This window comes from Amia ocellicauda, chromosome 2, assembly GCF_036373705.1.
Source record: "Amia ocellicauda isolate fAmiCal2 chromosome 2, fAmiCal2.hap1, whole genome shotgun sequence".
Lineage (NCBI taxonomy): Eukaryota > Metazoa > Chordata > Actinopteri > Amiiformes > Amiidae > Amia > Amia ocellicauda.
In genome coordinates, this window is record NC_089851.1 from 20,455,918 (window position 1) to 20,483,147 (window position 27,230).

General features: G+C 35.7%; 1 protein-coding gene across 1 annotated transcript in view; it reads left to right on the forward strand.

The window, feature by feature from the left end:
- The window catches only part of prex2 (phosphatidylinositol-3,4,5-trisphosphate-dependent Rac exchange factor 2), a 112,936-nt gene that overhangs the window by 56,140 nt on the left and 29,566 nt on the right, over positions 1–27,230 (forward strand). Inside the window, exons 20-32 of the mRNA XM_066720793.1 lie at positions 1,862–1,998; positions 2,874–2,991; positions 3,559–3,743; positions 6,282–6,443; positions 9,230–9,452; positions 10,364–10,571; positions 16,218–16,397; positions 16,857–16,951; positions 17,390–17,472; positions 18,610–18,700; positions 21,480–21,608; positions 23,265–23,306; positions 26,162–26,379. Coding sequence (XP_066576890.1) covers positions 1,862–1,998; positions 2,874–2,991; positions 3,559–3,743; positions 6,282–6,443; positions 9,230–9,452; positions 10,364–10,571; positions 16,218–16,397; positions 16,857–16,951; positions 17,390–17,472; positions 18,610–18,700; positions 21,480–21,608; positions 23,265–23,306; positions 26,162–26,379 — 1,871 coding nt within the window. The remainder of the gene's footprint in view (positions 1–1,861; positions 1,999–2,873; positions 2,992–3,558; positions 3,744–6,281; positions 6,444–9,229; positions 9,453–10,363; positions 10,572–16,217; positions 16,398–16,856; positions 16,952–17,389; positions 17,473–18,609; positions 18,701–21,479; positions 21,609–23,264; positions 23,307–26,161; positions 26,380–27,230) is intronic.

Sequence of the window (27,230 nt, forward strand, 5' to 3'; positions counted from 1 at the left end):
GTCTGTATTTGCAAGGCTCAGACATTCATATTTGTATTTCTTGCAATTTAAACTGAAAGGTGCAACTTCAGGCATTATATGTTACAGGAAATGAAGTTTTATTTTTACCAGCCTTCCTGTATAATTTGGGGGAGGAGGTGGAAGCTTGGTGCATATCTGTTAATCGCATTCCTTGGTATCCGTGCTATATCCACGTGGCATCCAAGGCAACTGCAAAACAAAATTAGTTCTCTCTTAGGAGAGTAAGTATGGTCTATGGTGCTGACAAGATCAGAAACATAATTCATTGGTGTATGTAATATGTACATCAAAATATATGGTGTTTTTGGGACTTATTGTTTTTAATTAAAGGGTTGCAGTTGACACAGTGATTCATAATTGGTTTCTTTGGAAAACGCTTTTCATTTCAGTTTGTCACGGATGAGATACCTAATGCTACTGTGGAGCAATAATGTATATAATTGAAAGGACAAATGGCCATTGAGATGAAGAATTATTACAGTTTTTCTCTGGTGTGTGGTTTTATTGAAGAAAATTGCTAACATTGGTTCTGTCTTTCTATCTCCTGATAACTATGAAAGGTAATGAAGAAAGTGCGGTGCGAGGATTTTGCTTAAATCTACAGGCCATGTAATAGGATTAGAAATGGAAATGGTGGCACTCCCATAATCATTTGATAATGTTGATGCATTGCATTTGACACAATATGTAAGCCTCTAATTGCCATTTAGTTTATGCAAGAAAAATGCAATAATTCCCTTCCCCTACAATTCCCATTGTTATGGTTTTAAATGGTGTTGGTGGGTTTTGCAGTCTTGAAGAGGTGATTATACAGTGTTTTGGATCAGGAATGCACACCCACTTCTGCTACAGGGATTTATTATACAATTGCATTCACAAGGTACTAAATACAAACGAGCAGCCTTTTCTTTGCAAGATTCAAGTTTGATGTACAAGATTACAAAAACCGCAATGTGGCACTGCTTGAATGATCATTGTAGGCACTGTATATTTTTTATTCTAAACATGAGGTTTGGCCACACATGATGCAAGTTCTGCCGCACAGGCTTCAAAAGATGCAGCTGTCAGTTTGTGGATAAAAGTGTATAAAAAAACGCTCCTAAAAATATATAATCTATAAGAGCTTTTTCTGAAAGTGACTGACTTTTCCTCTGTGCTCTAACTCGAAACCTTGTATTGTCCTCCTTGCCCTCTGTCATTTTCCTGGCAGAAGTTAAGACAAGATGATAGAGTGCTTTCTTCCCTTTCCTGTAGAACTATTAAATAAAAAGAAAAGAAACATTTGACTTTTCCTCAGGCTTTTTAAATTTTAGATCTTATATGAGCTTTGAAAGCAAATTCTATTAGCAGCCTCTTGCAAGTGTATTAAAAGTCAATAGAATTCCTTAATTCCTTCATTGTAAGTGCGTAATATATGATAATGTGAGACAGAAAATAGATTGTTACTATAAAGTCACATCAAGAATAATCCCTTTCTGCCAAAGGCTTATTTATGTAACTCAAGTAAGAGACTTGCCTTGTTAATATGCAGCAGTCCTAAAAAAATACCAACACAACAATTCTGCCTTTTATTCCACTAAAGTAGATACTTAATTTCCCAACTTATTGTATTTATTTTTCTTCCCCTGGGCCTGTAATAATGGTCAGATAATACATTCATAATTTATATTTGGGTTTTTGTTAGTGTGACTCAATCCAAATAACTGAAAATGATATGTAACATTCTGGTTCAGATTCTGTTTTAGCCTTTCTATCTCTTGGCATAAAAGGGAGTACAGATGCACCATCCACGCTGGGAAACTCAAGTTCATATGTTGCACTTACCGTTTTTAATTTGCAGGTACTGTGGCTGCCATAGCTGGGCTTCATCCGGGCCAGTGTATAATCAAAGTCAATGGAATAAATGTAAGCAAGGAGAGCCATGCAAGTGTTATCGCCCATGTCACGGCGTGCCGGAAATACAGAAGGCCAACACAGGTAAGCCATCGTATTTAATGGTACCACAGAGTTTAGGCATACATTCAGCTGTACTGAATATAAATTATCATACATTGTGCCCTGTTATTAACGTGTTGTAACATTGCTAATGTCTGTGAAAGGATTTGGTCATTACAGAAGAAATATTATAGTTCTGGCTTCTCCGCGGTTTTACTAGTTGCTATAGGAGAACCTGATACTGGATAGAAGATGCTGGCACTATCAGAGAGTGTTTGAATTGCTTGGAGTGCCAGAACAGAGTGCTTGTGATTTATGAATTTGCTCCACAGTTCCTTGATGGAGTTCTGGCTTTGATCAGGCCACTTTATGAGGGCACACCCTGCTGGTGGGTGCCTCTGTGGCATTGAGGGAAAACATCATGTCATTCTGGCTGTAAGGCATATGTTTCAGTGTTGGTTAGCTGATTATAGTAAAGCTCTGAAAGAAGAGGCATTTGGAAACACTGGACTGTGTGACTTCACTGCTGATGTGTGGTGATCAGGGCTGGACTGTAATTTTCTTCTTGGGTTTTGGTTTTTGCTAATGGTTTAATCGATCAAGATCAATTTCTCCTTATTTTGTTCAAAGTTTAAAGTATACACCCACAGATGTAGAACTGTGAAGGAATGGAAATATTTAAACAATATTTGGAAATGGAAATAAAATAGTAGACCAGTAAATATATTGGCATTTGAAAAGCCAGTTTACTAAAAATATAGCTGTTCAAAACAATTCTTATACAACTTTGAGAGAGGTCGTAACATAATTTACACTGACACACATTATAATTCCGTCTTTTAAACTGCCTAGTCACTTAAAAATATAAACCGGTAATAAGTCTCAACTTTACCAATTTTTAACCTTTTCCTTTCCAGCAAGATTCTATAAAATGGGTGTATAACAATAGCGAAGGTGCTCAAGAAGGCCAGCAGAAAGCGCACCTTAAGCCTGGGGCAGAAGACAGCGGTGATGTGTTTGAATGTAAAGTTGAAGGTATGAGTTAGACCTTGATTTAAAAAAAAAAAAAAAAAAACGCCAGTGAACATAACTCATCCATCCAACCACAAGCTTTAATAACATATAATGATACTTTAGTCTCATATCAAGATGAGTTATAAGATCAGTTAATTTCAGACCTCTGTTTAACTACTCATTAATTAATTAATTCAGCAATACTTCACACACCCAAAGGATAGATGGGTAAATCTCTCTCTATCTCTCTCTCTCAATTTAATGATTAATTGTTGCAAACAGCCAATATAAGATGGGAGATGAGAATCACTTCTTCTTTGGCTTTTGCAGAAGAATTGCTAGACATTGTTTAACCCTTGGGCTGACTATTGATGAGCTGTTTGAGATTTAATTAACAATAAAAGGAAAATTAGACAATACATTTTCACCAAGTGGATTTCACTTTGGAGAATGAGTCATGTAACCTACATCATAATGTCATGAGGATATTATTTAATGCAGTACTGTGCAGCATGTTTAGAATGATTTGAAGCCAACCGTAATTAAGGGGCACACTTCGTGAACCCGGTGTTATTTGCTGTGTTACAGAGGTGATGGACAAGTTCAACACCATTGCCATAATCGATGGGAAGAAGGACCATGTAAGCCTGACTGTGGACAACGTGCACCTGGAGTACGGCGTGGTGTACGAATATGACAGTACGGCTGGGATTAAATGTCATGTACTGGAGAAGATGGTCGAACCAAAGGGATTCTTTGGGCTGACGGCTAAGGTACTGTGTTTGCATGACTGTGTTCTGCTGAGGCTGGAGAACGTGGGTTTGGGAAGCAATCTGAATTCCATTTGTGTCGAATGATTGCAGTAAACATTCACTTCCCTTGCTGTGTGTTTTGTGTTTTTTTTTTTTAAGTAAACAAATAATTAAGAATCAAATAAAGTGCAGATATTTTAAAGTTTAAAGTGCAAATTTTAAAGTTGTGGAAGAGCAGAGAATAATTTGTTCCATTGCATGGCCTTGGTCTTATAGTAAAATGTTATTTTTTGTAGAAATAAGAATTGGTACTAAACTAAAAGAATATGTATAATCTGGTTCTACTCATTATAATTAGCAATGAAAATGCTTGCTGGTCTGCTAAATTTGTTGTATCCAGTGTTTTGGCTGTGTATATTGATTAATACATTCTAAGTAGTACAAAGGCTACTGCTGTAATGTTTCTGACATTGGTTGTTTCAGACCACACACCCTGTGTGAAGTAAATGGCATTACCATTAGAGTAAAGAGTAATTCTGTTTTCATCCTGTGGATTTCACGGTCAGAATTATTCCATAAATTGCTTAGCTGCTAGTTCTACTCTTTTAATTGTGTGATTGTATGCTGGTTTATTCATTTCAGAGCTGCCTGCCACAGTGGTGGTAAATGTAAAAACAGTCACAGCTCGGTTAATCGAGTTAATTCAAAATATTAATGTTCACATAGTTCAGTTGTAGTAGAAGTATTCATGGGAAGACATGACATGACAGTCCAGTCTCCTGACTCATGTTTAGTTTCCTAGTGAAATATCACACATTTGCTGAGATGAAGCTATATATTATCAATGGAAGCAATCCCAATCTGTTTTTTTTTTTTTACATATTAAATCATTTTTTGAAAAAGTGTTAATTTTAAACGCACTGTGGTATATAAATCATAATAATGGAAATGTATATCTCCTAAAGCAACTTTGGAAAGGAGCAATACATATTGTTTTGGCTTAAATTCAAGCTCATTACTTTCCAAAATGGAAAATCTATGCTTATTCAGATTTTACTATTAATCACCCTGTTCTTACCATTTTAAATAGTTGTCTCAATGTGTTTCTGCTTTCTTTCCTAAAAGTTCGTAACATGAAGTTTGCATGTAGCTGAAGCCGTAACAGGACTGTGGAAATAGTGATACATTGATGTGTTGTTATAACCAAGGCTGTTATATCCCTGGACTTATGTATGAAGATGTATTAATCAAAGACACCTTTAACTCCTTAACTCGGTTTGGTAGGAAATAAATAAGTACAAATATATAAGCTCCTCTTTATTGCTTAAAATTGATTTGTATTATGCCATCACACCTTGTTTAGCACTAGGATTATTTGATATTGTTAACCTACATAGTTATACTTTTTGTAAAGTGTACAATAAAAAATGCATTTGATCTATGACTTTGATATAGTCATTTAATATTATTTCTAATAATACATTTGATTGTGAATGTATATTGTAACTGTCTAAATGCAGTTATGTAGTTAATACTTAACTTAAAGCACTGATGGAGTATGATTATACATATCAGGACTTTACGTCTATACTATATAAGTCCTGATATGTATTATACTCCATCAGTGTACCAAAAAGAGAACTGAAATGGAATCAAGAAATACTTGCAGTTTCTTTTTTAGTTTAATACAAAATCTAGCACAATTATTTGTTTTTGTATTTGTATCTCTTTCTCACACTCAAGTATACATGTTCTGGATTGTCTTCAGGTGAATTAATACCATTGAATGCATGTATTTAAGTTTCACTTCTCCATACATTCTGTATAGACATTGTTGACCACTTCTGATTCAATCTTATCCACCACCTTGGATGTTGTTATGTTTCCTTGGCATTTGTGTGAAGTTATCCTAGATTTAAATGAGCTCAGCAGATATGATTTTTGTTCTAATTAAAATAGCTTTATAATTTATTATGAAATGTCACAAATTGATTGGATTTTAAAGGTCATTGTGTTCCTTTACTGCTCAGTCATGTCATTTGTTCATTATAACTTGGATTGCTTGAGATTTATTTATTTTATTTATTTAGAAAAATGCAGTTAGAACATTTTCTTGAAAGGGCAGTTTGAGAGCTATAGTGTTTAATATTACTTTTTAACATCAGCCCTGGGCTTTGTCTTTAAATAATTTAAAGATATGGCTGTGAGGACAGAGATTTATAACATTTACTGAAGCATGCTGCATCATTTGTTTACTAAATTGAAGTTTAGTGTGTTCGTAGACCATGCAAATGCAGTTTATTTGCTTCCTCCATAGAACTCTCAGTTCTCTGCCTGAGGGGAACTCCACCAAATTTCTTCGAAAATCAGGTTTTTCTATAAGTAGAAACGTATTCTGTGGAGTGAGATTTTCATATCCAGCTCATTCTATGTACCAGAAATCAGAGATTGAGAAATAGGCCATGACATCACTGGGGTTCTAACTCTGCTTTGCTGGAAGTCACTGTGGAAAATCAGAAAAGTCACAGTTGGTGATTAGTGATTGTTTCCTATACACAGATTCTGGAGACATTGGCTAAGAATGATGACCAGTTTGTCCAGACCTGTGCCAGACTGAGCTCCATCAGTGAAGTGATCCCAGAAGACTTGCAGTCAAAGTTCTCTGTCATGTGCAGTGAGAGGATTGAGCACATCAACAGGCGAATAACCAATTACAGAAAGGTAAGAAAGAAACTGAGTGATTTAAAAACACAAACATCTCTGGTATCCAATCTAAATGTAGTGTGATACAGAACTGCTCAATACAAAATATATTGCATTTAAAGTCATGTGATTTTTTTATATTTTTACATATATCCATTTTTAAATATAACTTCTCATACTACTTTTTCCATCCCTACAAAGCTACAACCTAACATTATCAGTTACTTTACTTGTTTTAAGGCGTAGGAGAGAGAGACCTTCAAGGCTGCTTGGTCTGAGATTCCCATTGGTGCTCTGAGATGTGGAATTAGGTGGAACAGAGTTAATTCCCCAAAAAACCCTCCTATCGGGCACCAGCTAAATCCCCCCAGCTGTTTAAAACGACAATAAGGCCGCCAGGATTAGGACAGACAAACTATCAACAAAAATAAAACAGAGTTCTTGGTTAAAGGATCTTTTCTGAATAAAACCTAACCTTAAAAGCCGTACAAATCTGAAGCAAAATGAATATGTTGCTCTGAAAAAAAAGTACATCCTGTTCGAAAACTGTGACTAACTTGCATCACACTTAAAAAATGTTAGTGTTTTGCTAGTAGCAAATTAATTAGATATGAAGAAATGGCAGGAACCCGAGCTTGTATTACTGCATCCTTCTTAATAATAGCACCAAAGGATGTTTATTTTACTATATAAATATAAGGTTTTTAAAGCTTTGCCTTTGAGCATAAAAGTGTAGTACAGATAGTTCAAACAAATGACAACATTTGTAACATGGTTTTCAGATTTTTGCCCTAGAGTTTTCTTGACAAGTGAATACTTTCATGCTCTTTAAGTTTTTTATATCATATAAATAAAAACTATAATATGAATAAAATATATGAAATGTAAGATATTAAAAAAGACCTAGAAGAAACTACAGACAAATTGGGCAGACGTCACATGGAAAAGGAAAGCTATAGATTGAAGCAAGTGGAAACATCTTGGGGAGGCCTTCATCCAGCAGTGGATCAATATAGGTGGATGAATGTGATGATGTGTATATATATATTTATATATGAATTACTATATTGAATATGATCATTCTAAAAGGGCTGTATAACCAGAACTAAACTGATGTATGTGCCAAGATTACGTCTGATTTCGAGCCACCACTGACCAAACAGACATCTTTCAAATCCATTGAAGTACTGCAGTATCGTGCAGATTCAATACTCTTTTTTTATATATTTGTAGTCAAATAATAAATCCCTATGAAATATGACTTATAGTAAAAGGTATAGTTATCCAACATGGGCCTAAATTATCTAGTGTTTGATGGATGGGTTCCTGTTGGCTAGAAGGCTCTGGCCACCAGCAATCTACTATTAAGTGACAAATGGAATTTACAATTGGCAGATGGGTAGTTGATGGATTTAATTTTGGCCTTAGTGTTACACTTAAAAACAATGCTTGAGAAAGCTCTTGCATCCTCTGAGTCTCTATGATTTAAACAGCATGAATGGAAACTCTTTTCTTCTGCAAACTAGTTATACATTGTATCCCAGTTTATAGTACATTAGATTGAAATATTGTTCTGAATTGGGTATTTCTGAATGATAAGTTACAAATACAGTGCCTATAGATAGTCTACACCCCTTTTAATTTGTACTGTTGTCACATGTACACTTTGACCAGTCTTGTCCATAAAAGCCTATAACTCTTGCAAAGTTGCCTCTTGGTAGCCTCTCTGATCAGTCTCCTTCTTGCTCGGTCATCCAGTTTGGAGGGACGGCCTGATCTAGGCAGAGTCTTGATGTGTCCATACACCTTACACTTCATAACAATAATCTTGACCATGCTTCAAGGGATGTTTAAGGCCTTTCATATGTTTTTATACTCATCCTCTGATCTGTGCCTTTCAACAACTTTGTCTTGGAGTCCTTTAAAAAGCTCCTTGGTGATCATGGTTGATTTTGCTTTGAAATGCACGACCCAGCAGAGGAAACCTGCAGAAACTGCTGAAGTTATCCTGAAATCCTGTAAATCACAACAATTTAACACAGGTGGAGGCCAGTTAACTTAATTTTGTGTAATTTTGAATGCAATTACTTAGACCTGAGCTACTTTAAGATGGCTATTACAAGGAGGGTGCACACTTATCCAACCAAGCTATGTCTGTTGGATATATTTTATATTTAATAGTTTCTACATATGTCTAGGAAATAAATCACTTGGAAGTTGTTTGGTTTGTTAACCATTGCTTATGCTACATTTTATTGATCATAAATTCCTTTCAGAATTCATGTGTGTTAACTTCTTGTGAAATGCAGGACATTTTTTGGAAAGTCCTTAGTGGAATTCCCCTGATTGCTACTGAGTCAAAGTGTCTGGTGTTAACTTAACAGAGGAAATTAAACAATATGCAGAAATATAGAGAAGGAGGCCTGATGAGGAGGCCAGTCTATCTAACTGTGAAGACTAGGAATTCCTAAACTTTGATTCTAAAAGCTGAGAAGCCAGCAATGTATTATTGTTTATTTCCACTCATTGACTGAATTCTCATTATGTGACATGTTTGTGAAATGTTGTTTAGTCTCCTAGACCTCCATATCAGCCTCCCTTCTCCTACAAAAAACAAAATACTTCCTGGAGGTCAAAGCTCTGTCCTGTTAAAGTCTTGCTGTATCATCAAATATGGTATTAAACACTTCAGTCATAAATTCAGCAATTTCTAACCAGAGTAATTTGTGAAATAAGATTTTTCTTCAAGAAATCTGGACTGACTTGCACCACAGACTATTTATATCATGTGTTTTTGCCTTTAGTTTTCTCGAATGCTGAAGAACAGAGCCTGGCCAACATTCAAGCAAGCCAAGACTAAGGTTTCCCCATTGCACAGTAGTGACTTTTGCCCAACTAACTGTCACATAAACGTAATGGAGGTTTCCTATCCCAAAACCACCACCTCCCTGGGAAGTGCTTTTGGTGTGCAGCTGGACAGCCGGAAAAACTCTACAATTGAGAAAGTGAGCAAAAGCACGGAGCAAGGTGAGATGCAACACATGTCCTACAGCAAGAAAAACTGTACAAGGAGGTTTTTAACATTATTAACAGTGAAGCCCACATACTTTGCTAAATGCTATTCTCCTATATCATCATTTTTTTTTATTATTAATTTTTCAATATTGTAAGCTTTTTAGGGTCTGAAAGAGACATCTGGTACTCATCCTATAGCATTCTTTCATCAATACTTCAATTATAACTGATATTAACCTCTATACCATCATAAACATAATACATATCCAGTATACATGCAAAAAAAGGACCATCACAGATGAGGTATCTTCAGACTAGTTTGATTTGTATGGTTTCAAACGCTTTAGGAGGTATAAAGTTACCTCTCAGATTGAAGGAAGCATATGTATTTATCATGCTGCTTTACTACTTTCCTGTGGACCCATATTCCCTGTTAATTTAACAGAAAAGATCACCTCCCTTATTGACCCACAAGGATTTTAAAGCTGGAAAAAGATAATAAAATTATTGTATATATTTTTTAAACTTAGTATTATATCACTAAAAGCATATGTATTTATCATGCTGCTTTACTACTTTCCTGTGGACCCATATTCCCTGTTAATTTAACAGAAAAGATCACCTCCCTGATTGACCCACAAGGATTTTAAAGCTGGAAAAAGATAATTAAAAAAATATATAATAATTTTAACTTAGTATTATATCACTAAAAGATGATTAAAGATCAACATGAAGCATCCCCGTGAAATGCATGTAAAGTGCTTCAACAATGACCTATCACTTGATGTGTGCTGTGAAAGTGATTAGAGGCATTATTCCCTTGTAAAACACAACTTTCTGACATATCCCGTCTCTGTGAGCATGTGTGAAAAGAGTTACTCTGCTGGCCGGCTAACCCAGTTCGTTTTTTTTGCATTCCACAGGGAAGTTAAACCCCATGGTGTACATCCAGCACACAATCACCACCATGGCGGCGCCCTCCGGTCACAGCCTGGGCCGCGCAGAGGGTCACGGCCTTCGCTTCCTGCTTCGGGAAGAGGACTTGCTCACTCTGGATGCCTACCAGAAGCTGCTCAGTAAACTGCAGACTGTGGTGAAGGAGATGGAGTGCTACGCCTGTCAGATACATGAGTAAGTATCTGCCTGTGCATTCAGATCTTAGCAGCATAGTAATCCCTTGTGTACAACAACAGCATCCCATCCCCACCCCTATCCTGACTTCCTCACATATACTTAGTTGTCATTGAATTGTTGGGTCTTAATGGGAAACCAAATAAAATAAAATAAATATATAGCAACTACTGTAAAGTGCATCTGGAAAATAAAAGGGAACCATGGCAATGCAAGTAGATTAGAAAAGCAATCTGGACAAATGGAACATTTATGTGCTTATCTTCTGAAGGGGGCGGCTAGAAGAGACACACTGTGGGTGTAATGAGTGCTGTGTACAAGCGGTTGCTGGAGATAGGAACTCAGTTTGCATCAATGCACTCCTACTTTTGGCAATCTATGGTCAAGAGCGAAAGTAAAAGGGTCCAAGGAAATGTGTGCAACTCGAGAGACGGCACTACCTGAGAATGGCAGCTTTCCTGCCAAACATCTTCTACTGGGGAAGTGTAGTTCCTGAATTGAAATGAATGTAAATATACAAGTATCACAGAATAAAGTTATATAAAGTAAACACACATAGCACATATATTTTGAGATGGGTTCTTTAACAAGGCCATTTTGATGCTCTCAGTACTTACTTTCCTCTTATGACCTCTCCCATCGAAATAATTGATTTGTGTAAGGAAGGGCAGATTAAGATTGACCGTTAAAGAAGAACGATATTCACCATTCTTTGTATCAATATCATGTCAGTTTCTGTTTACTGTTCTTCTGTTTAGTGGCTGATGCCATAACCCCAGGCAATATTATTAAAATGCTTTTCAAGTTGGGAGAGCTGCAGGGTAGAAAACTGCAACGACAAGAGGGGTCTCATTTTTGTAACACTGCAAGGGGTGAAAAGTGTATTTACTTTCGTATTTATTTCCCTGCATGCAGACATCCTGGGATTAGTTCTTTGTACTTTGTCTCACCAGATTGAATGTATGATGGACAATTGATTTTGTTCATAGTGGGCCCTTCATTTTTGGGGGGAGATTGTAGGATTCGAGCCCTTACATTGTGATTGAAAATGATCGTATTGTCTCAACTCTCTTTCAGTTTTGGGTTTCTTTCACAAAGCATCTTATTCAATAATGAAACTGCTGCAGGCTTCTTCTTTGAAGGTGGTAATGGTGTGCATCGATTGTTGGGGGCTGGGACCAGGCTGCAGCATCATTTTAAAACTCCTATATATAGTTGTGGTTCCCCTCTGTCTCTTGAAGATATGGTTTATTTTGAAAGAGTGTGTTGCACAGGATCGTTAACAAAACAAAAGCTATTACTATTGTTTTATCAAACAAATATAAATCATTTATTTATGAAGTGTCATGGGGTGAAAGGGGTCAGGTTCTACAACACTTTGATATGTATTGTCCGATCCAAAATGCAATTTCAATGTATTCAGTTTCAGCTTAAATAAATGGGGTTACATTTAACTTATCCTGAGAATACTTATACTTATAAAGAGTTATGATGATATAAGTACTTTTAAGAAACATTTTGAAAACATTCAGGAGTTTGATATTACATTTGAAATAGATGCTTATTTTCTGGTCTTTTTTCAATATCAGTGTAAATTTTACTTCCTTTCCACCACCTGTCTGGAGAGCTTAACTGCTGTTTCCTGGCAACACTTTGGGCTTTGTTTCATTCAGCGGAGCACTTCACTGTTTCAGAGCGAATTGTTGCTAAGCAGGAAGTAGGTCCTCTTAAAGGTTCTCTACCAGAGGGACAGGAACATTGAACCAAAGGTTGGGGGTTCTCTGATCTTCAGCTTCCTGAAGGTTTACTACTACAGCTGTCAGTAACACAATAAGACTTTCTTTTCCAGGTGGTAATTTGCCAAATTGGATTAATCTGAAAAATTTAATAAAAACAATAACTAAAAAAACATTGCATTGAGAAAATATTTTGTGTGTGTTTAGAGTTTGCTGCCATCAAGGCATGCAATTAATCTTTAAACAATATAAACTGACTATATTATCAGATACTTTCAGTGCAAGTGAAACTTTTCCTTTTTCCTTCTTGGTTTACAAAATATGTGCTGTGTGTTATTCACACTAATTAGCTGACTGAATTCTGATAGGTGCCATCCAATACCTGAAGCTGAACTGAGAGAACTTGATTAAAAGTAAATACATGATAGAAAGGTTTTGTATATTCAGGTGCATTTTGGATTATAAATGTCAGACAACATATTATTTGAAATGAATGCTAAATTGCAAAAAGGGTTCACATACTTTCCTCCACAGCCAGTAGCTATAATGGTTTAATAACCTAGATCCACATTCTAATGGGGAGGTTAGAGAGATTACATTTCATGTTGTCACTATCAGCTACTTGTATCAGTGTTACAAATTCCTTTTGACCTTTCTAGGTTAAGTGCTTTGATCTATAATTAATTGGAAAATGTATTTATCCTCCTTTTTGAGCAGCTGACTGGTACTGGGGTCTTGTCTTATGAAAACAGAGAAAAAACTAGCTATGAATCATGCAAACTGTAAATGTGCTAAATGAGCAAACACATCCAGTTTGTTTGTAATCACTCTGTTAAAACCTGGATTCTTAAATCCAAATCCTTCATTATTTTGGAGGGTAACACTGGAGACATGCATTGCTGAATTTTTATAGCATTGTTATAGTAATCATGGGCAAAATAGAGGACCTTTACCATAAACATTAATAAATGAACTGGGGCAATGGTTTCATTTATTAAAGCTGTTTTTTTTATTCTGAGCTGATGATGATAATACTACTACTAATGGATTTTTATGTAACATTTGCCAGTAAATCAGTAAACATACATAACATATTAAATGCAGCTTTCATCCAGTGTTGGGATTATTGGATATGATTGTGCTGAAGCTGTAGTAATCTAGAAAATATTCATCAATACCATCTGAAAAAGAATGATAGCTTTGTTTGCAGGGAATAGAATATTTTTGACACATGCATTTAATTGCAACAGTATGGGACTTCCCCATGTTTTCTTTAACTCATGTTACAAATCCTGTATCCTGAGATTAAAATGACCAAATCAATGTACCGCAGTCCTTTTGAAGTGACTGATCGGTCGGGTCCTTTATAACTTCCTCAAGTCCCATCTGTGGGCTATTGAGTGTTCTGATGGCTGTATTTCGAATCGAAGCCTTTACCTTGTTTCGTTGATATCCGGATTACAGTGAGAATCAGTCCCTGCACTGAGGTTATCCTTCAGTGGAAGAACCACACATTAATTAGCTCATCCTACTGTCACTGAAGCTTTTTAAATGTGAGCTAGAAAGTGCAATGTGAGCTAGGATGTGAATCTTTCAGATGCCTGTGATGGCTTCATTATCCTTCAGTTGTTCAGGGTGCTGACAGGAATCTTCTGCAGCAGTGCTAGAAAGCATCAGACATGTTCAGCAGCAATCTATGAGAACGTGGTGCTGGGAATGGCATTCTGTCGATACGTGTTTTCCTTGGCTTTTCATGTCTCTTTCTTTCTGATGACAGGACAAGGTAAAGATTAACATGTACTTCAAGACAAGCCAACACTAACATTGATCTTTGATTGATCTAACTTCCAGCCTCTTGGGGTATCTCTGTTGTATGGTTACTAATCAAGGTTATGGAGTCTGAAGGATATCTACTTGAATTACATCCCACTGAAGTGAGGGGACTCACACGAAGCACAAAATGTGGGCCACCGCTTCTCATTATTTATGGAATTTGTGCAGTACGTTCTTATTTTCAAAAGGCCCGTGAGTGACTTTGCTTTGGTTTGTATGGTAAAATTTTCTGATGGTCTGTGATCCAGCTAAGGCTCATTATAGCCTTTGCTGAGATGTTACCTACTATATTAGCAATCTGTTATTTCACCAGTTTACACAATCTTTTAAAACATTGTATATCAGTCTTCTGATATGCTCTTGGTCCATGGGAGCTATTCCTCTAATCAGGTTACATGTGATCTTTAAATTGTGTTTGACAGGTTGCCAACTCACAGAGGCTAACTTGTGCACCAATTGTCAACATCCAGCAAATGCAGTTCACTGGCCTGTACAAGTTTTAGCTCTGACACGAACACATTTTCTGCACTGTCTGTAAATTGGACTGGTGTCTTTATGCATGAGGAGCAGATGGAGGTGATGGGGGGGATGGGGTGTGGGACATTGCTAATGTCACTAGGAATCTCCAATGTACCATTAAAAAAAAAAATGCATCAATGGTGTTATTTTATTACACAACTGTTATCCTCCGTCTTGTAATATAAATATAATGGACGCTTAAGCAGGAACTTCATTGCTCCCTCACAAGGGATGAGCAGTTGAGCAGTGAAAGTGTGTGTATAAAATTAACTTTTTACAGAGGACAGGTTTGTTCAGTCTGAAGATGAAACATTTAACATTTGATTAGTCTTCAGTTTAATTCAAAGATTATAGTTAATTTGCAACACAATACAATCCTGTTTGATATAAAGTAGGTGAATGCTTTACTGGTAAGCCTGGAGTTTGAGTTCCTGGCTTGTAAACTGTATATAAATAATAAAAATGAGCATGTATTGCTACCAGAACTACCACAGAATTATTTAGTGGGTTTCAGATGTATAAAGTTTTGAATGTGTTGAATACATGGCATCTGTTTCAAATAAATGGGAACACTTCATTAAACAAATTCATCGTACATTAAAAACAGTCTTAACCACATTACACTGTGGTAATTATTGTCAGGTACACACACTGTAATTGAGTAAAATGCAAAGGAAGGTTAGCCAATGTTAGTTTGGAACTTTGTATTCCTAATTTGGGATAACATTTACTGACTTTTAGACACAGAAAGACTATATTAATAAATCTCAACATGATTAATTTTAGCTAATTATATGCAATTGGCCACCAATCCTTCTAATCTTCAGAGGGAAACAGAGGAAGGAGAAAAAATAATAATCAGCTTGCAGTTATCATGTGAGAAAGCTTAAAGAGCACATTAGATTAAATAAAATGAATTACAGTATAGTACTTATTCTGTTGGTATAGTTTTCATATCTGCTATGTTTATGATTTAGAGGTCTAGTATCTATCCGTAATTCTTTTTTTGGAAAAGTGCTTGATTTGTGAGGTGCATTTAAAATTGAGGAGAAAAATACCTCGTCTCCTAATGTCTAAATTACATATAATATGGATTTAAATAATAATATATATGTTATCAATTATGTTCTGTGCAACACCCATATGCAGTTTTAATGTATTTGTTTAACAGCAAGAACAGCTATCAGACAGAACAAACATAACGGACCTAGGGAATGAAATAGCAGGCACTGCACACCAAGGAGACTGCTTTTTAACCTCATGGCTACCTGTAGCAAATCTCAACCCTTAAGTCACACATTTATAAAGTGCAGGATATGAACACACACGTCCATTGTATCACACTCAGAGTTCATGGCTTTTGAAGACATTAGTCTATACAGCCTCAAAGATGATGTCTGAGCCTGTAAAAGGTCAATTACCCTGATGCTATAGTGTAGGTGACAGGAATGATAAGATTTTGCCAGGCTTTGAATCATACACTTTCTTTTTTTGTCCTTTATTCTTCTAAATATCAGGTTTTTTATTTGATTATTTTATATTCTATCCTGCCTTCCAGTCTGCTTTCCTCAATTACACATCCCCCAGCATCAGAGGTGAAAACTGCAGAGACCTACATCACAGCCGACAATGACAATGAGAAGGGGGAGCGCAACGGCAAGAAAGTGTGCTTCAATGTGGCCGGCGACGAGCAAGAGGACTCCGGCCATGACACGATCAGCAACAGAGACTCATACAGGTACTGTGGATGCCACGTTCTTCCCTTGAGGATGCCTGAGCACCAGTATGTCAAATACAGAGGGTGTAAATAATAAGCCATCATATCATAATCATTGTACACAGTCCACGATTGTCCCTCTTCATAATGATGTATTTTAGAAATCAGATTTCACCACTGAACTGTTCTTCAGATGAGTTCTATTGGAGTAGCTGATTTGAAATCTAGACATTTTGGATAAAACTCTGTTCAACATTGTTCAGACTCATTCATGAAGTGTGTAGGTATATTCTTTGCCTCTAATTATATTTTCTTACCAGATGCTAAAATGGCCTGTTGATCTCTGTTTTATCACTACAACGTGTCTTGTAATGTGCTATCAGATAACAGATAATATGAAACTAATTAGTTGCATTTGAATGCACTTAGCATGATGATTTTAGGGAAAATACACTGACTCAGTCCCCCCCTTTGTTACAGTGATTGCAACAGTAACAGAAACTCAATCGCATCCTTCACCAGCATCTGCAGCAGCCACTGCAGTTCATATGTACACAGTGATGAGATGGACTCAGGTAACAAAAAAATCCATAATTAGAGAATCTATTTAGGAAATGTGCAGATATAATTTAGATTCTGCAGTGAATGATCAGACAACTCTCAGGATCATTGAATATCCTTTTTAGTTTTCAAATATCAATGAGATAAATATATATTTTTTTCCCCTTTCAAAAATATTTCTAAAAATGGTGAAGCAGTTCATCTGGAGTTAGGAAAGGTTAGCATAATTTCTAGTGAACCAATAAGCTTTGAAAATCTTGGTATGTGTTCTTCTGCCTTCATTACCTTCAAGAGGTTTTTCCTGCAGCTTTGCTGTATTACACTTTGATTGTTAAGTAAAGGAATACATTACAGTTCGGAAGTCAGGGATTATTTATCTTTTGCTTAATACGAATAATGTTATCACTGTCAATTTTCATTAAGTGGCTTTCCTTTTGGTTGATTGCCAACAGGAGATGAATTGCCAGTCAGTGTTTGGATTTCTCATGATAAGCAAAAGAAGTTGCACGGCTTCCTTGAACATCTTTTTAGTCAGGTATGTATCTAATACATTGTAACATTATCTTTGTTACTCAATAAAGAGTAGGGTAGGTGTAAATGATAGAGTTCTAATTTAGTCTAATTCGGGTTTTTTTACTAATATATCATGTAAAGTTTAAAATATACTGAAACAGACTTCCTTATGGTGCTGTACTTGACTAGTTTCTATAGTGATATGCTTCTATTTTTGAATCCTTAATCCTCCCTCTCAACCCCTAGCCAACCCTAACTGTTATCATATCCATCCTCCTTGCCTTAAGCTTAACCTTAGTCGTATACCTCAAAGTAAAACCTAACCCTGGCCCAAGTCTTAATACTACACCTAACCTTAATGCTTCCCTGTCCTTAACCCTTGCTTTAACCTTTACCCTAACCCAAACCATAGCCTAATTCTGTGCGTGATATTTCAATAAACAAACTAATTTATTCCTCAGATTCCCAGATTCCTCTTTGATGCATGATTTATTCTTATACATGGTATAAATGCAGACTATTGCATTCCATCATCAATGTCTTGCTTATACAAAGGGGTTTGAAAGGATTTATAAACAGCAAGCCTCATCTTTTTTAGATGAGCATATTCCACTGGACTAAGACATTATTTAAAATGATTTATGAAGGAGGTTTTAATTGGCAAACAACAAGGTTTGAAGTATAACACTGTCCCTCAGTATATCTTTTTAATTTCCCAAGGTTTGTTTTATTGAAGTTTTTTGTATTATAAAGCATTTGAAGTATACTTTTAATAAGCAGCTGATACATATCAGACTGGGAATGTGAGGCTGCAACTCTTACACTGAAGGCAAAGGTGTTGAAGGTTGCAGATAAATCTGGACAGAGCTTGAAACTGTGCCTCCAGTCACATTTTTCAGTCTCCTGTAAGCATCTTGTAGACTGGAGTTGCTGCTCATAGCAATTTTCTTTCTAGCTGTAGAACTTATCCTTTTGAAAATACATGATATTCTTTACATGGTTTAATATTTGTTGAATTAGCGAACAGTTTGTGTATGTCCTTGTAATTCTGTTGTTTTTGTGAAGTTGTGTAAAGCCTGAACCATTACTCATAGCAAACAGAGAGGGGGGGCATTATCTTGAGCCAGGGCGCTGACATCTCATGTTGTTTGATCCCCAGGTTGAGTCAATTACAAGTCTTCTGAAGGGTGCAGTTGTAGCACGTGTTTTTGAACAAACAAAGTGCTTCACTCCAGGCAGAGGTCTGCAAGGTAAAGTGCTATATTAAAAAAACTGACAGGGCATCACATGACCACTGATTTTACTACATTACTTTTTCGTATGTGGCAATTCTAGTTCAGAAAATAATGTCATATTATGTGCCAATTTATATTACACTATTATAACACTCTGGTTAATATTAGAATGTGCCGTCATACTGGGATATTGCTAGAGGCGACAATTTCAATATAGAATTATTACATTAAGTCAAGACTTGCAACAAAATATGAAAGATTGAGTTTGAGTATTTTGAGAGAGAGTCACTAATTCATTATGTTTAAATTATACTGGAAAATGTGATTAATTGGCTCCACCAATAAATTAAAAATGCAGGTTTTTATGTTCACAGTTTGAATTTCTGTTCCAGATATGTATTTATTGTACACCACAGATGAATTATGTTTGTTGCAAGCTGTGCTCTGAACTTTATACACCAACTACCACAGAGAGATTAGCTGATTTACAAGTGTAAAGGTTAAATCATGGAGGCTTGACAAGGAAAATATGCTGCATCTCACATGAATGTGTATTTAGGAAAAATGTGAAAAAACATTAGTTGTCAAGAGAACTATTGTTTTATGTAATACCTGCCAGTGAAGTATTTGTTGCAGATTTTTGCAGGATGCCTTTCCAGTGCAAATCGTGCTCCACTGTTTTTGTCTTTAAATTACACTACCAGTCAAAAGTTTTAGAACACCTCCATTTTGGCAGTTTTTATTAAATTGTATGCAGTTTTTATGCAGTTGTATGAATATTGCACCCTTGTTAAGGGCTTGATGAAGTGGGAGCTTCTTTTAATCTGTTTTCTACTGAAGATGCCTCCGAAACCTACATTTTAGATTTTTCTACATCATTATGTCCGTGCCCTCGATTCTATATTTAGTTTTTAGCTCCTGTGAAAGCTGAAGATAGCCTCTGCACCTCTTACTCAAATGCTTATTTTACATAACAGCATGTGATGGGTTGCAGTACTGTAGGCCCGCACAGAAAGCCTGGAGATTTAAACTGACATTGGTTTGACCCCAAACCTAACATTCTTCCTTCAGAACCATAACAGAAACCAATGTGGTAACAAGTATTTCAACATCTGACTTCTCCACAGCAACCTGCTGAATTAGGGGAACAGCCAGCCTTGTAGCCAGATGTCATGCTCCCACTGGCTTTATTCTGCCTCCATCACCCTGACCAAACTATTCAAACTTACTGATTTACTGTGACACTGTTACCTTCTGAAATATAACCAGTAGTTATGGTTATAACTTCTGTTGGATGCTCTTATTTGTCTTCATTTTTACTAATTCCAGTAATAACAGACTGCTGTTATAATTTAGTGATATATGTAATGGATTGGATAAGTGTAACCCCAAAGGATATGTCTTGATTTCATGTTACTTCAGTTTTATGTACAGGGGATTCTTTTAAGAATTACCTAATGCAAGAGTGTCAGGGCTTTTCCTAAATGATGAAAGGAAAATATCACTTACACAATCTGGTAGCGAACCAAAGAAAAGCAACACCACCAGGTTTAAGCCATACCCAATCTGCGTGGTCACATTTTTTACTCTTCGACAGTAAATTAAGAAAAGTTCACAGGCCTCACATGGTGGGTTGAGAACTTTATTTCATTCTTGGCATTTGACTGTGTTGATAATTCATCCTTAATATTCTCTCTATCCTTTGCAGCATGTGTTTTACAGCATATAAAAACCTATGTTTGTTTTCTTTGTCTCAAATGTTTTTCATTATATTTTTGTTTCTATAAACATTTTTTTTTAATGGTTTAAACAGGCCTCGTAGTGTAACAATTCTCTCTCGTGGTAAGGTTGCCTGCAGAGAATACATAGTCGATTGTTGGATCGAAAACCCTGTAAAGCTTATTAAATGTGCTATGCAGTTCTGGAAAAGCCATGAGAAGAATAAGAATCCTGTAAAAACTCCAACAAAGAGATGAGATATTCTTTATAAACTGTATTCTGTGGCTTGTATACTCTTCAGATATACAGCCTTTGTCAGCCCCTTTCTGGCTTGTCACTGCATGAAGACTATATTCTAAGACTGATCTGCAGATGTTTTTAATATAATTTTGAGATCAAGATATCTGAAGCAATTTAAACTGGGTTGCTGTAAAAATCATGTTCATCCTCAAAAATGTTTTTATTTGCGTGTGTGCATTACTTTAGTACATTGATATACAAGTGTGACAACTGACAATCTAAATCAGACAAGATAAACAGGGTAAAATAAAATAGTTCATGCCAGTATGACCCAGGTTTGCAATAGATTATTGCAATGAAAACTGGAATTGAAAGCTCTCCCAGCTCTGACTCCTTTTTTTCCTTCCTCTCCATTTCTGTGCTCATTTGACAGGAAACAGTTTAGCCATTGGATTAATTGGTATTCTCGGCATAATCTTTGAAATGCCATTTTAATAACACTGCATGAGAACTCGTACAACGATTGAAAGTCTCATTGTCTGAGCCATCTGTTCATTACGAATATGCTGAGTAAACTAAAGAGTGTGGAAAATGGTCTGCCATCTAGTGGGGAGAAAAAATAAATAAAAAATAGCAGAACTGAACATAACAAAGCAGGACAGAATGCACAGTCATGTTTGAAATTGCAACACAAAGTGACTGAAATATATTTTTTGTAAGATCTTGGTACAAAGTTACCAACTCATATCATATAAAATAAGGAAAATGTTCCAGCCACCAGATGACAATATCCTGTGAACATCACTGGTGTTAATGACTGGTCTGTTTTGGACAGAGTTCCAGCAAGAGTTGGAGCCAAAGGTGAATTGCACCAAGAAACTCCGACTTCATGTCAAACAGGATCCCTGGAACCTCCCCAGCAGCGTCCAGAGTCTAACGCAGACCATCGCCAAGTTTGTCGAAGGTCAGTGCCAGGAATCAAAGACCGCATTTACTTATGCAACTAAAATAATGCAAAACGTTTCAGACTCTAATCACAGTATTTGTGTTAATATTAAAATGAAATCTAGTATATACCACTTATCTATTGTTTTAGTCAGAGAAATAAAAAGTATTTGTATTCTTTTTCGATAAAGTATTTGGATTTGAAATATAGATTTTTGTAATACTTATAGTGTCAGAAGATATGGAAAATAACCCAGAATTCTGCATAACTATAAATGAGAAGTGGGGGTTTAGACAGGCAGGGAAAACAGTTGCTTTGACTGAATTACATTTCTCAAATTAATGTTTTATTCAGTATCCTTGAATGGGGTAGTTTTCTCTGGGTATTGCATTTGGAAAACAAAGTGTAATTCTAAAGGAAAAAAAATAAATCAATTGTTTAGCGATGCATAGGGGGTGATTCTGATTTGATAAATTATTGCTACATTACAGATCAGATCTTTAATTTGCTTTGAGTTCATTAAAGTTGTTTTGGCAGAATGCAGTCTTAAGTTTCTGAAGAGAGTAGATTAGGAACTGAAATGCAATATTGCAAATGCCTGTAGGTTAACTCTTAAGTTACCTCATGGGTTCTGTTCCTTATGAATCCCAAATCGAAACCCATATGTTAGCTATATATCATGAGCATACACACAGGGTCATGCTCAATGAGTGGAAAAAGGTTTTGCTTATCATCCTGCTTCATTAAACATCTAGACCAGTGACTCAAATTCGACCTGTATAATGATATATTAGACGAGTCTGTACCAGATGACATGGCAGCCAAAAGAACTTGCCAGACAACATTTTATATATACATCTACAAAACAAGTTTTTTTTTTTTTATTCATTGAAATTAATAATGTATTATGAAAATCATGCATTTATAACCTGCCTGTATCAGGACCTTCAAATATTTTTTCAGTGACCCTGTGACTATGAATATCAATTAAATATAAACAGAAAAACAGAAAAATAACTTGGAGAGGCCTTAGATTTAGTTTTCTTCTAGAAGATCAACTTTGGCATCAGCAGTTACTGGTAATAATGTAAAATATGGCAATTCCTTGTCTCAGACTTAGCTTGCTTTTCAGTTGATTTAAGTGCTGCTTTGCCATGCTCAGTGCTGTATACAGCTTACATCGCATTATGTTTCATACATATAAGTACCTGTAATAAATGTATTCTCCTCATGCTTCCCGTCAAATCTATTGTTTGCTTTGCAAGGGACCAGCCTTTGCGATTTGTCCTTTGAGGCAAATTCTGAAGTTATGTGTAGTCATGTAGACTAGAGTAAAAAGCAAATGCTTGATCTAATTTTCAAGATAAACTGCATACCCAATAAAATGTGTCATTTCTCAAAATATTATTCGTAGAGTGATATTTGCTTTGTAAAAACACCCTTGACGTGGTGCAGAGAAAGACCTGGTGCTGAAATCTAATGAGGCAGTGCAGCCTTGTGGTAAAAGCTAATGTAGATGTTTCTTCCTCAGTGCTGTTACTGGTGTAGTGTGTAACATTTTAAAATAAAGGATTTTCGGTTTTTGTAGCACTAGTTCCAGTCTTGATATTTATGGTACTTTCCAGTAATTGCATATGTATAAATGTACTGATGTTTTTTCTCCCCTTCTCTCAGAGGTGAAAACACGTTTGCTGTTGGTCCTACTCCAATACACAGGTCAGTTTTCTTTCTATCGATCTGTCGACTTATTGAACTATCGATTTATCTGTGTGTGTATGTGTGTGTGTTTGTGTGTGTGGATATGTATATATGTGTGTGTGTGTGTGTATGTATATATTTCACAAGCTATATATTATATTGCTTGTGAAAGATTTGTGTTGTGAAAAGAGAGAATACTGGCTTTATCACAGTCATTTGTTCTCCTTAAGTCCTTGGTGCCTTAGACTATATCAATAATAAACCTATATCAATATCACAATATCAACTATATCACTATATAACTATATCAATAATAAACCTGAAAACAGCACATGCTGCAGGTAGCACAATTAACAATTGCCATCACTGCTGTTTATTTTCCACCATTCATATCTGGCAGAAATACATTCTGTCTAAACTGAACTGAGCTTGATGCATCAGATTACATTATTTAAAGTTGCTGGTTAGTGGTTTGCTTTACAATCTTAAGTGTGTGGGAAAGTTGTTCTTTTAGTTGGAGCATTAGTAGGATACACACTTGCAGACTGGTAAGGGAGAGAGGGATGATGGAAATGTGATGGTTGGCACTTTGGGGCATTTTGTGTTGATGGGGAATTTAAATGATTGAGGTAAAACCAAACATTTTTAGACTATGCAGTGTTAAACTGAATGTACTGTATGCTGCTGACATATAGTCTTGCCTGAATGCCTTCTTCAGAGCATAATGATATTAAATTGCTTCCTCATCAAACAGTGAGCCCACAGTCGGTAACCATTTTTAGCTGACACAAAAATGCCTGAAGAATGAATTGCGTCCAAATCAACTGTGTACCTACTGCCTTTTTTAATACACAAACACACACACACACAATAAATGCACATGAACAAACTGAAGTATACCACTGAAACAGTTGCACACCCTTCACTTCACATGCACGTGATGATCAAACTGATACATTTTCCCATGGGTAATAACCAATAACAATTAAATTCCCTCTGAGTTTCAAAAATGTAATTATCTTAAGTTTTATATATACATGACTTTATATGTTTCTGTAGCATATTATAATTACTTGTCAGCAGCTGCTATTTATTAGCATAATGTATTCTAGGAAGAAATCACTGACTTGGCGAGTTCATTATTGTTATGTGCAGCAGAAGGCCTATTTTAGAATGAGTATACAGACTTTTTAGTTTTCATTCAATTATAGCAGGCAATTACTGTTTTGAACAGAGGTGGATATATTTTCATTGGATAGGCACTGCTTGATGTGGTCTACATAAATTACTTAGACAAATATTGCTTTTCATTTTCTGTTTAAATGTCAATCCAGGAAAAGGTCAGGACTATCTGTGGATGTTTTTAGTCTTGCCAGATCTGAAGCAGAAACGTGATATTCTTATGATTTGATTTATTTTCATACATTTTCTCCATATTCAGTATTAAAATGAGATGTATGGTCTATAACATGTTGAAGGAATTAATTTTCCAGACAGGAAGTAATTATTTACAATATAGAATACAATACAGGTTAATTTAAGGTAGGAGAATTATATTCCCAAAAGTTACACACATCTGCCAATATACAGATGTTATTAATTTCCTAATGGTCAAGTGGAAATCACCCATAATCCACCAATGTGATATTCAATACATTTGAATTAATTTAAACAGCATTGTATCTAACCTCAGGTTAAATCTTGAATTAGAATGTCATAGATATTGGTGGACTTTACCGAATGTTGGCATCAACCCTTCAGTATTTTATAATAGCTTTTCAACTTCCAACTGCGACTCACATTGATGCTTGTGCATTTGGTCTCTTTTTTTCCAAACTACATTCATTTATTTGAATTAGAATGTTAAACAACCCCTGCTGTCCTGTAGTCGAAGATTCTGATAAAACAAATTGTAGATGCGATTGAGTAATATCAAGAGGTTTGCCTCTTGACTTGACACAATAAAATACATTTATGGTTTCACTTCTTTTCTTAATCCTATAATATCACACAAACTTTATTTCAATAAAATGAAATATATAACAATAGTATAATTCTTTTGACAAGTAAAATACACACACATTGGGAAATAATGGATGTCTGTTTTAAAACTACAGGTTTAAGGAATTGAAAGTCTGTAGGCTAATGTTTGCACATGTAACTTTTACATTGCCATTTATTTTTTAGTAAAACTAAGTTCTCAGATGCTCTCTGCAATTTACATTGCATAATCATTTTAAAAGGAACACAAAATTAAAAGGAGATACAAATAGTCACTGATTTAATCTGATCTGATAAATGTGGAAACATGGAACTTGTCAGGTTTACTTATAGGTATATTATTGTTCAAAGACAATTATTGTTTTCAGTAGCTGTCCATACAAATGCAATTTGTATCATCTGTGTTTTCCTGTTATTTCAGTGCTTACGTTCTGCATTCCTGTGACAATCAGATGAGTTCTGTTGTGATTTATGCTTACGCTTGTGTTTTGTACAGTTTTGTTTCTCATATGAATGAGAGGAAATGACAGAGTGCATAATAGGAAATTCAAATGCCACATCAATGGACTGTGGAGCAGTTATTTAATACTACTGAACATCTCCCATAAATCAGACGTGAGAAGCCATTTCAAAAGTTATATTTGATTCTGTAGTAGTTAATTACCTTAGAGAACGATATTCCATCCAGAAACAAGTACAAAGAATAGCACCAAAAAAAAGAAATGAGGAAAAAATTAAAATAAAGTACAAACACTATCCCTTTAATGTGTGTCAGGCATGGGAATCACAGTAACTCTATCTGATAACTAGAACAGAGATATTTGTTTGTGTTGCATTTGTTGCTGATGACCTATTGTGCTTTCCATCTGTAGACTCGGAGATTCAGCTCAGGCGGGACATGGTCTTCTGCCAGAATCTGGTGGCTGCAGTCTGTGCTTTCTCAGAGCAGCTACTGGCAGTCTTGAACCAAACGCACAATACCAGCAAGGAGTACGAAACCGAGACCCAGGAGGCCAGCAAGAGGTGGTTGGAGCAGATAGCCAGTGCAGGCCTGCTTTTCCACTTCCAGTCACTGCTCTCACCCAACCTGGTAAGGGTTTCAGATGACATTGTGTACAAAGCACCAGTCTGGGAGGTTTTTGAATAGTTTGTGTGCTCCGGGCTTTAAAACCTTTTCAAATACACTTGCTTTAAACAACACTAGGACAGTCCTTCCTAGGAAACATTCACCTTGCTTTTCACTTTGCTTTTACTGGTTATACTTTGGTTGTGTTTTTTACTCGAATGAGTTCTTTATTCATACTTCATTAAAATGTATAATGGAAATCTCATTATCCTTTATAAAAAAGCTTTGTGCAGCATCATAATGAGGGGAATTTGTTTTCCCTATGAATGCTCTTCAAATCACAACCCCTGTTTTCATGATATGTTAAGCAATTACATTTGGTGGAGGCATTTTTTCATCTTGTTGTTTGTAACTAATTACCCTTCTCCTCTAATTTAACATTCGATTATACTGTTATACGTATGCAGTTTTGAGAAATTTGTAAAATACAGGTTTTGAATGCTTTTATTTGTTTTATTATTAAACATTCTTTTCACTATTCTGCATTTGAAATCAAAACATTCAAAGTAGTCTTAACTATGCAAATATGTGAAATTCAACAGGAGAACCAGGTTTGGAAGAATCTGTAACAGTAACCCCTTGACAGAGATGATTTTTTTTTTTTTTAATAATAATTTCAAGCAAATACAACAATAGATTGTCTCATTAGTTAATCAGATTTTTGTTTAATTAAATAGATTTAGTTTGCTTGGAGTTTTATCATAATTTAATTGTTAATCTACTTTCAACTAGTTCTTAATAGACAGAAAATCAGGGGGTGAGGTGAGGCTTTGAACCCTTTCATTCTTTAATTGTTGAGCCATAGTAACTGATTG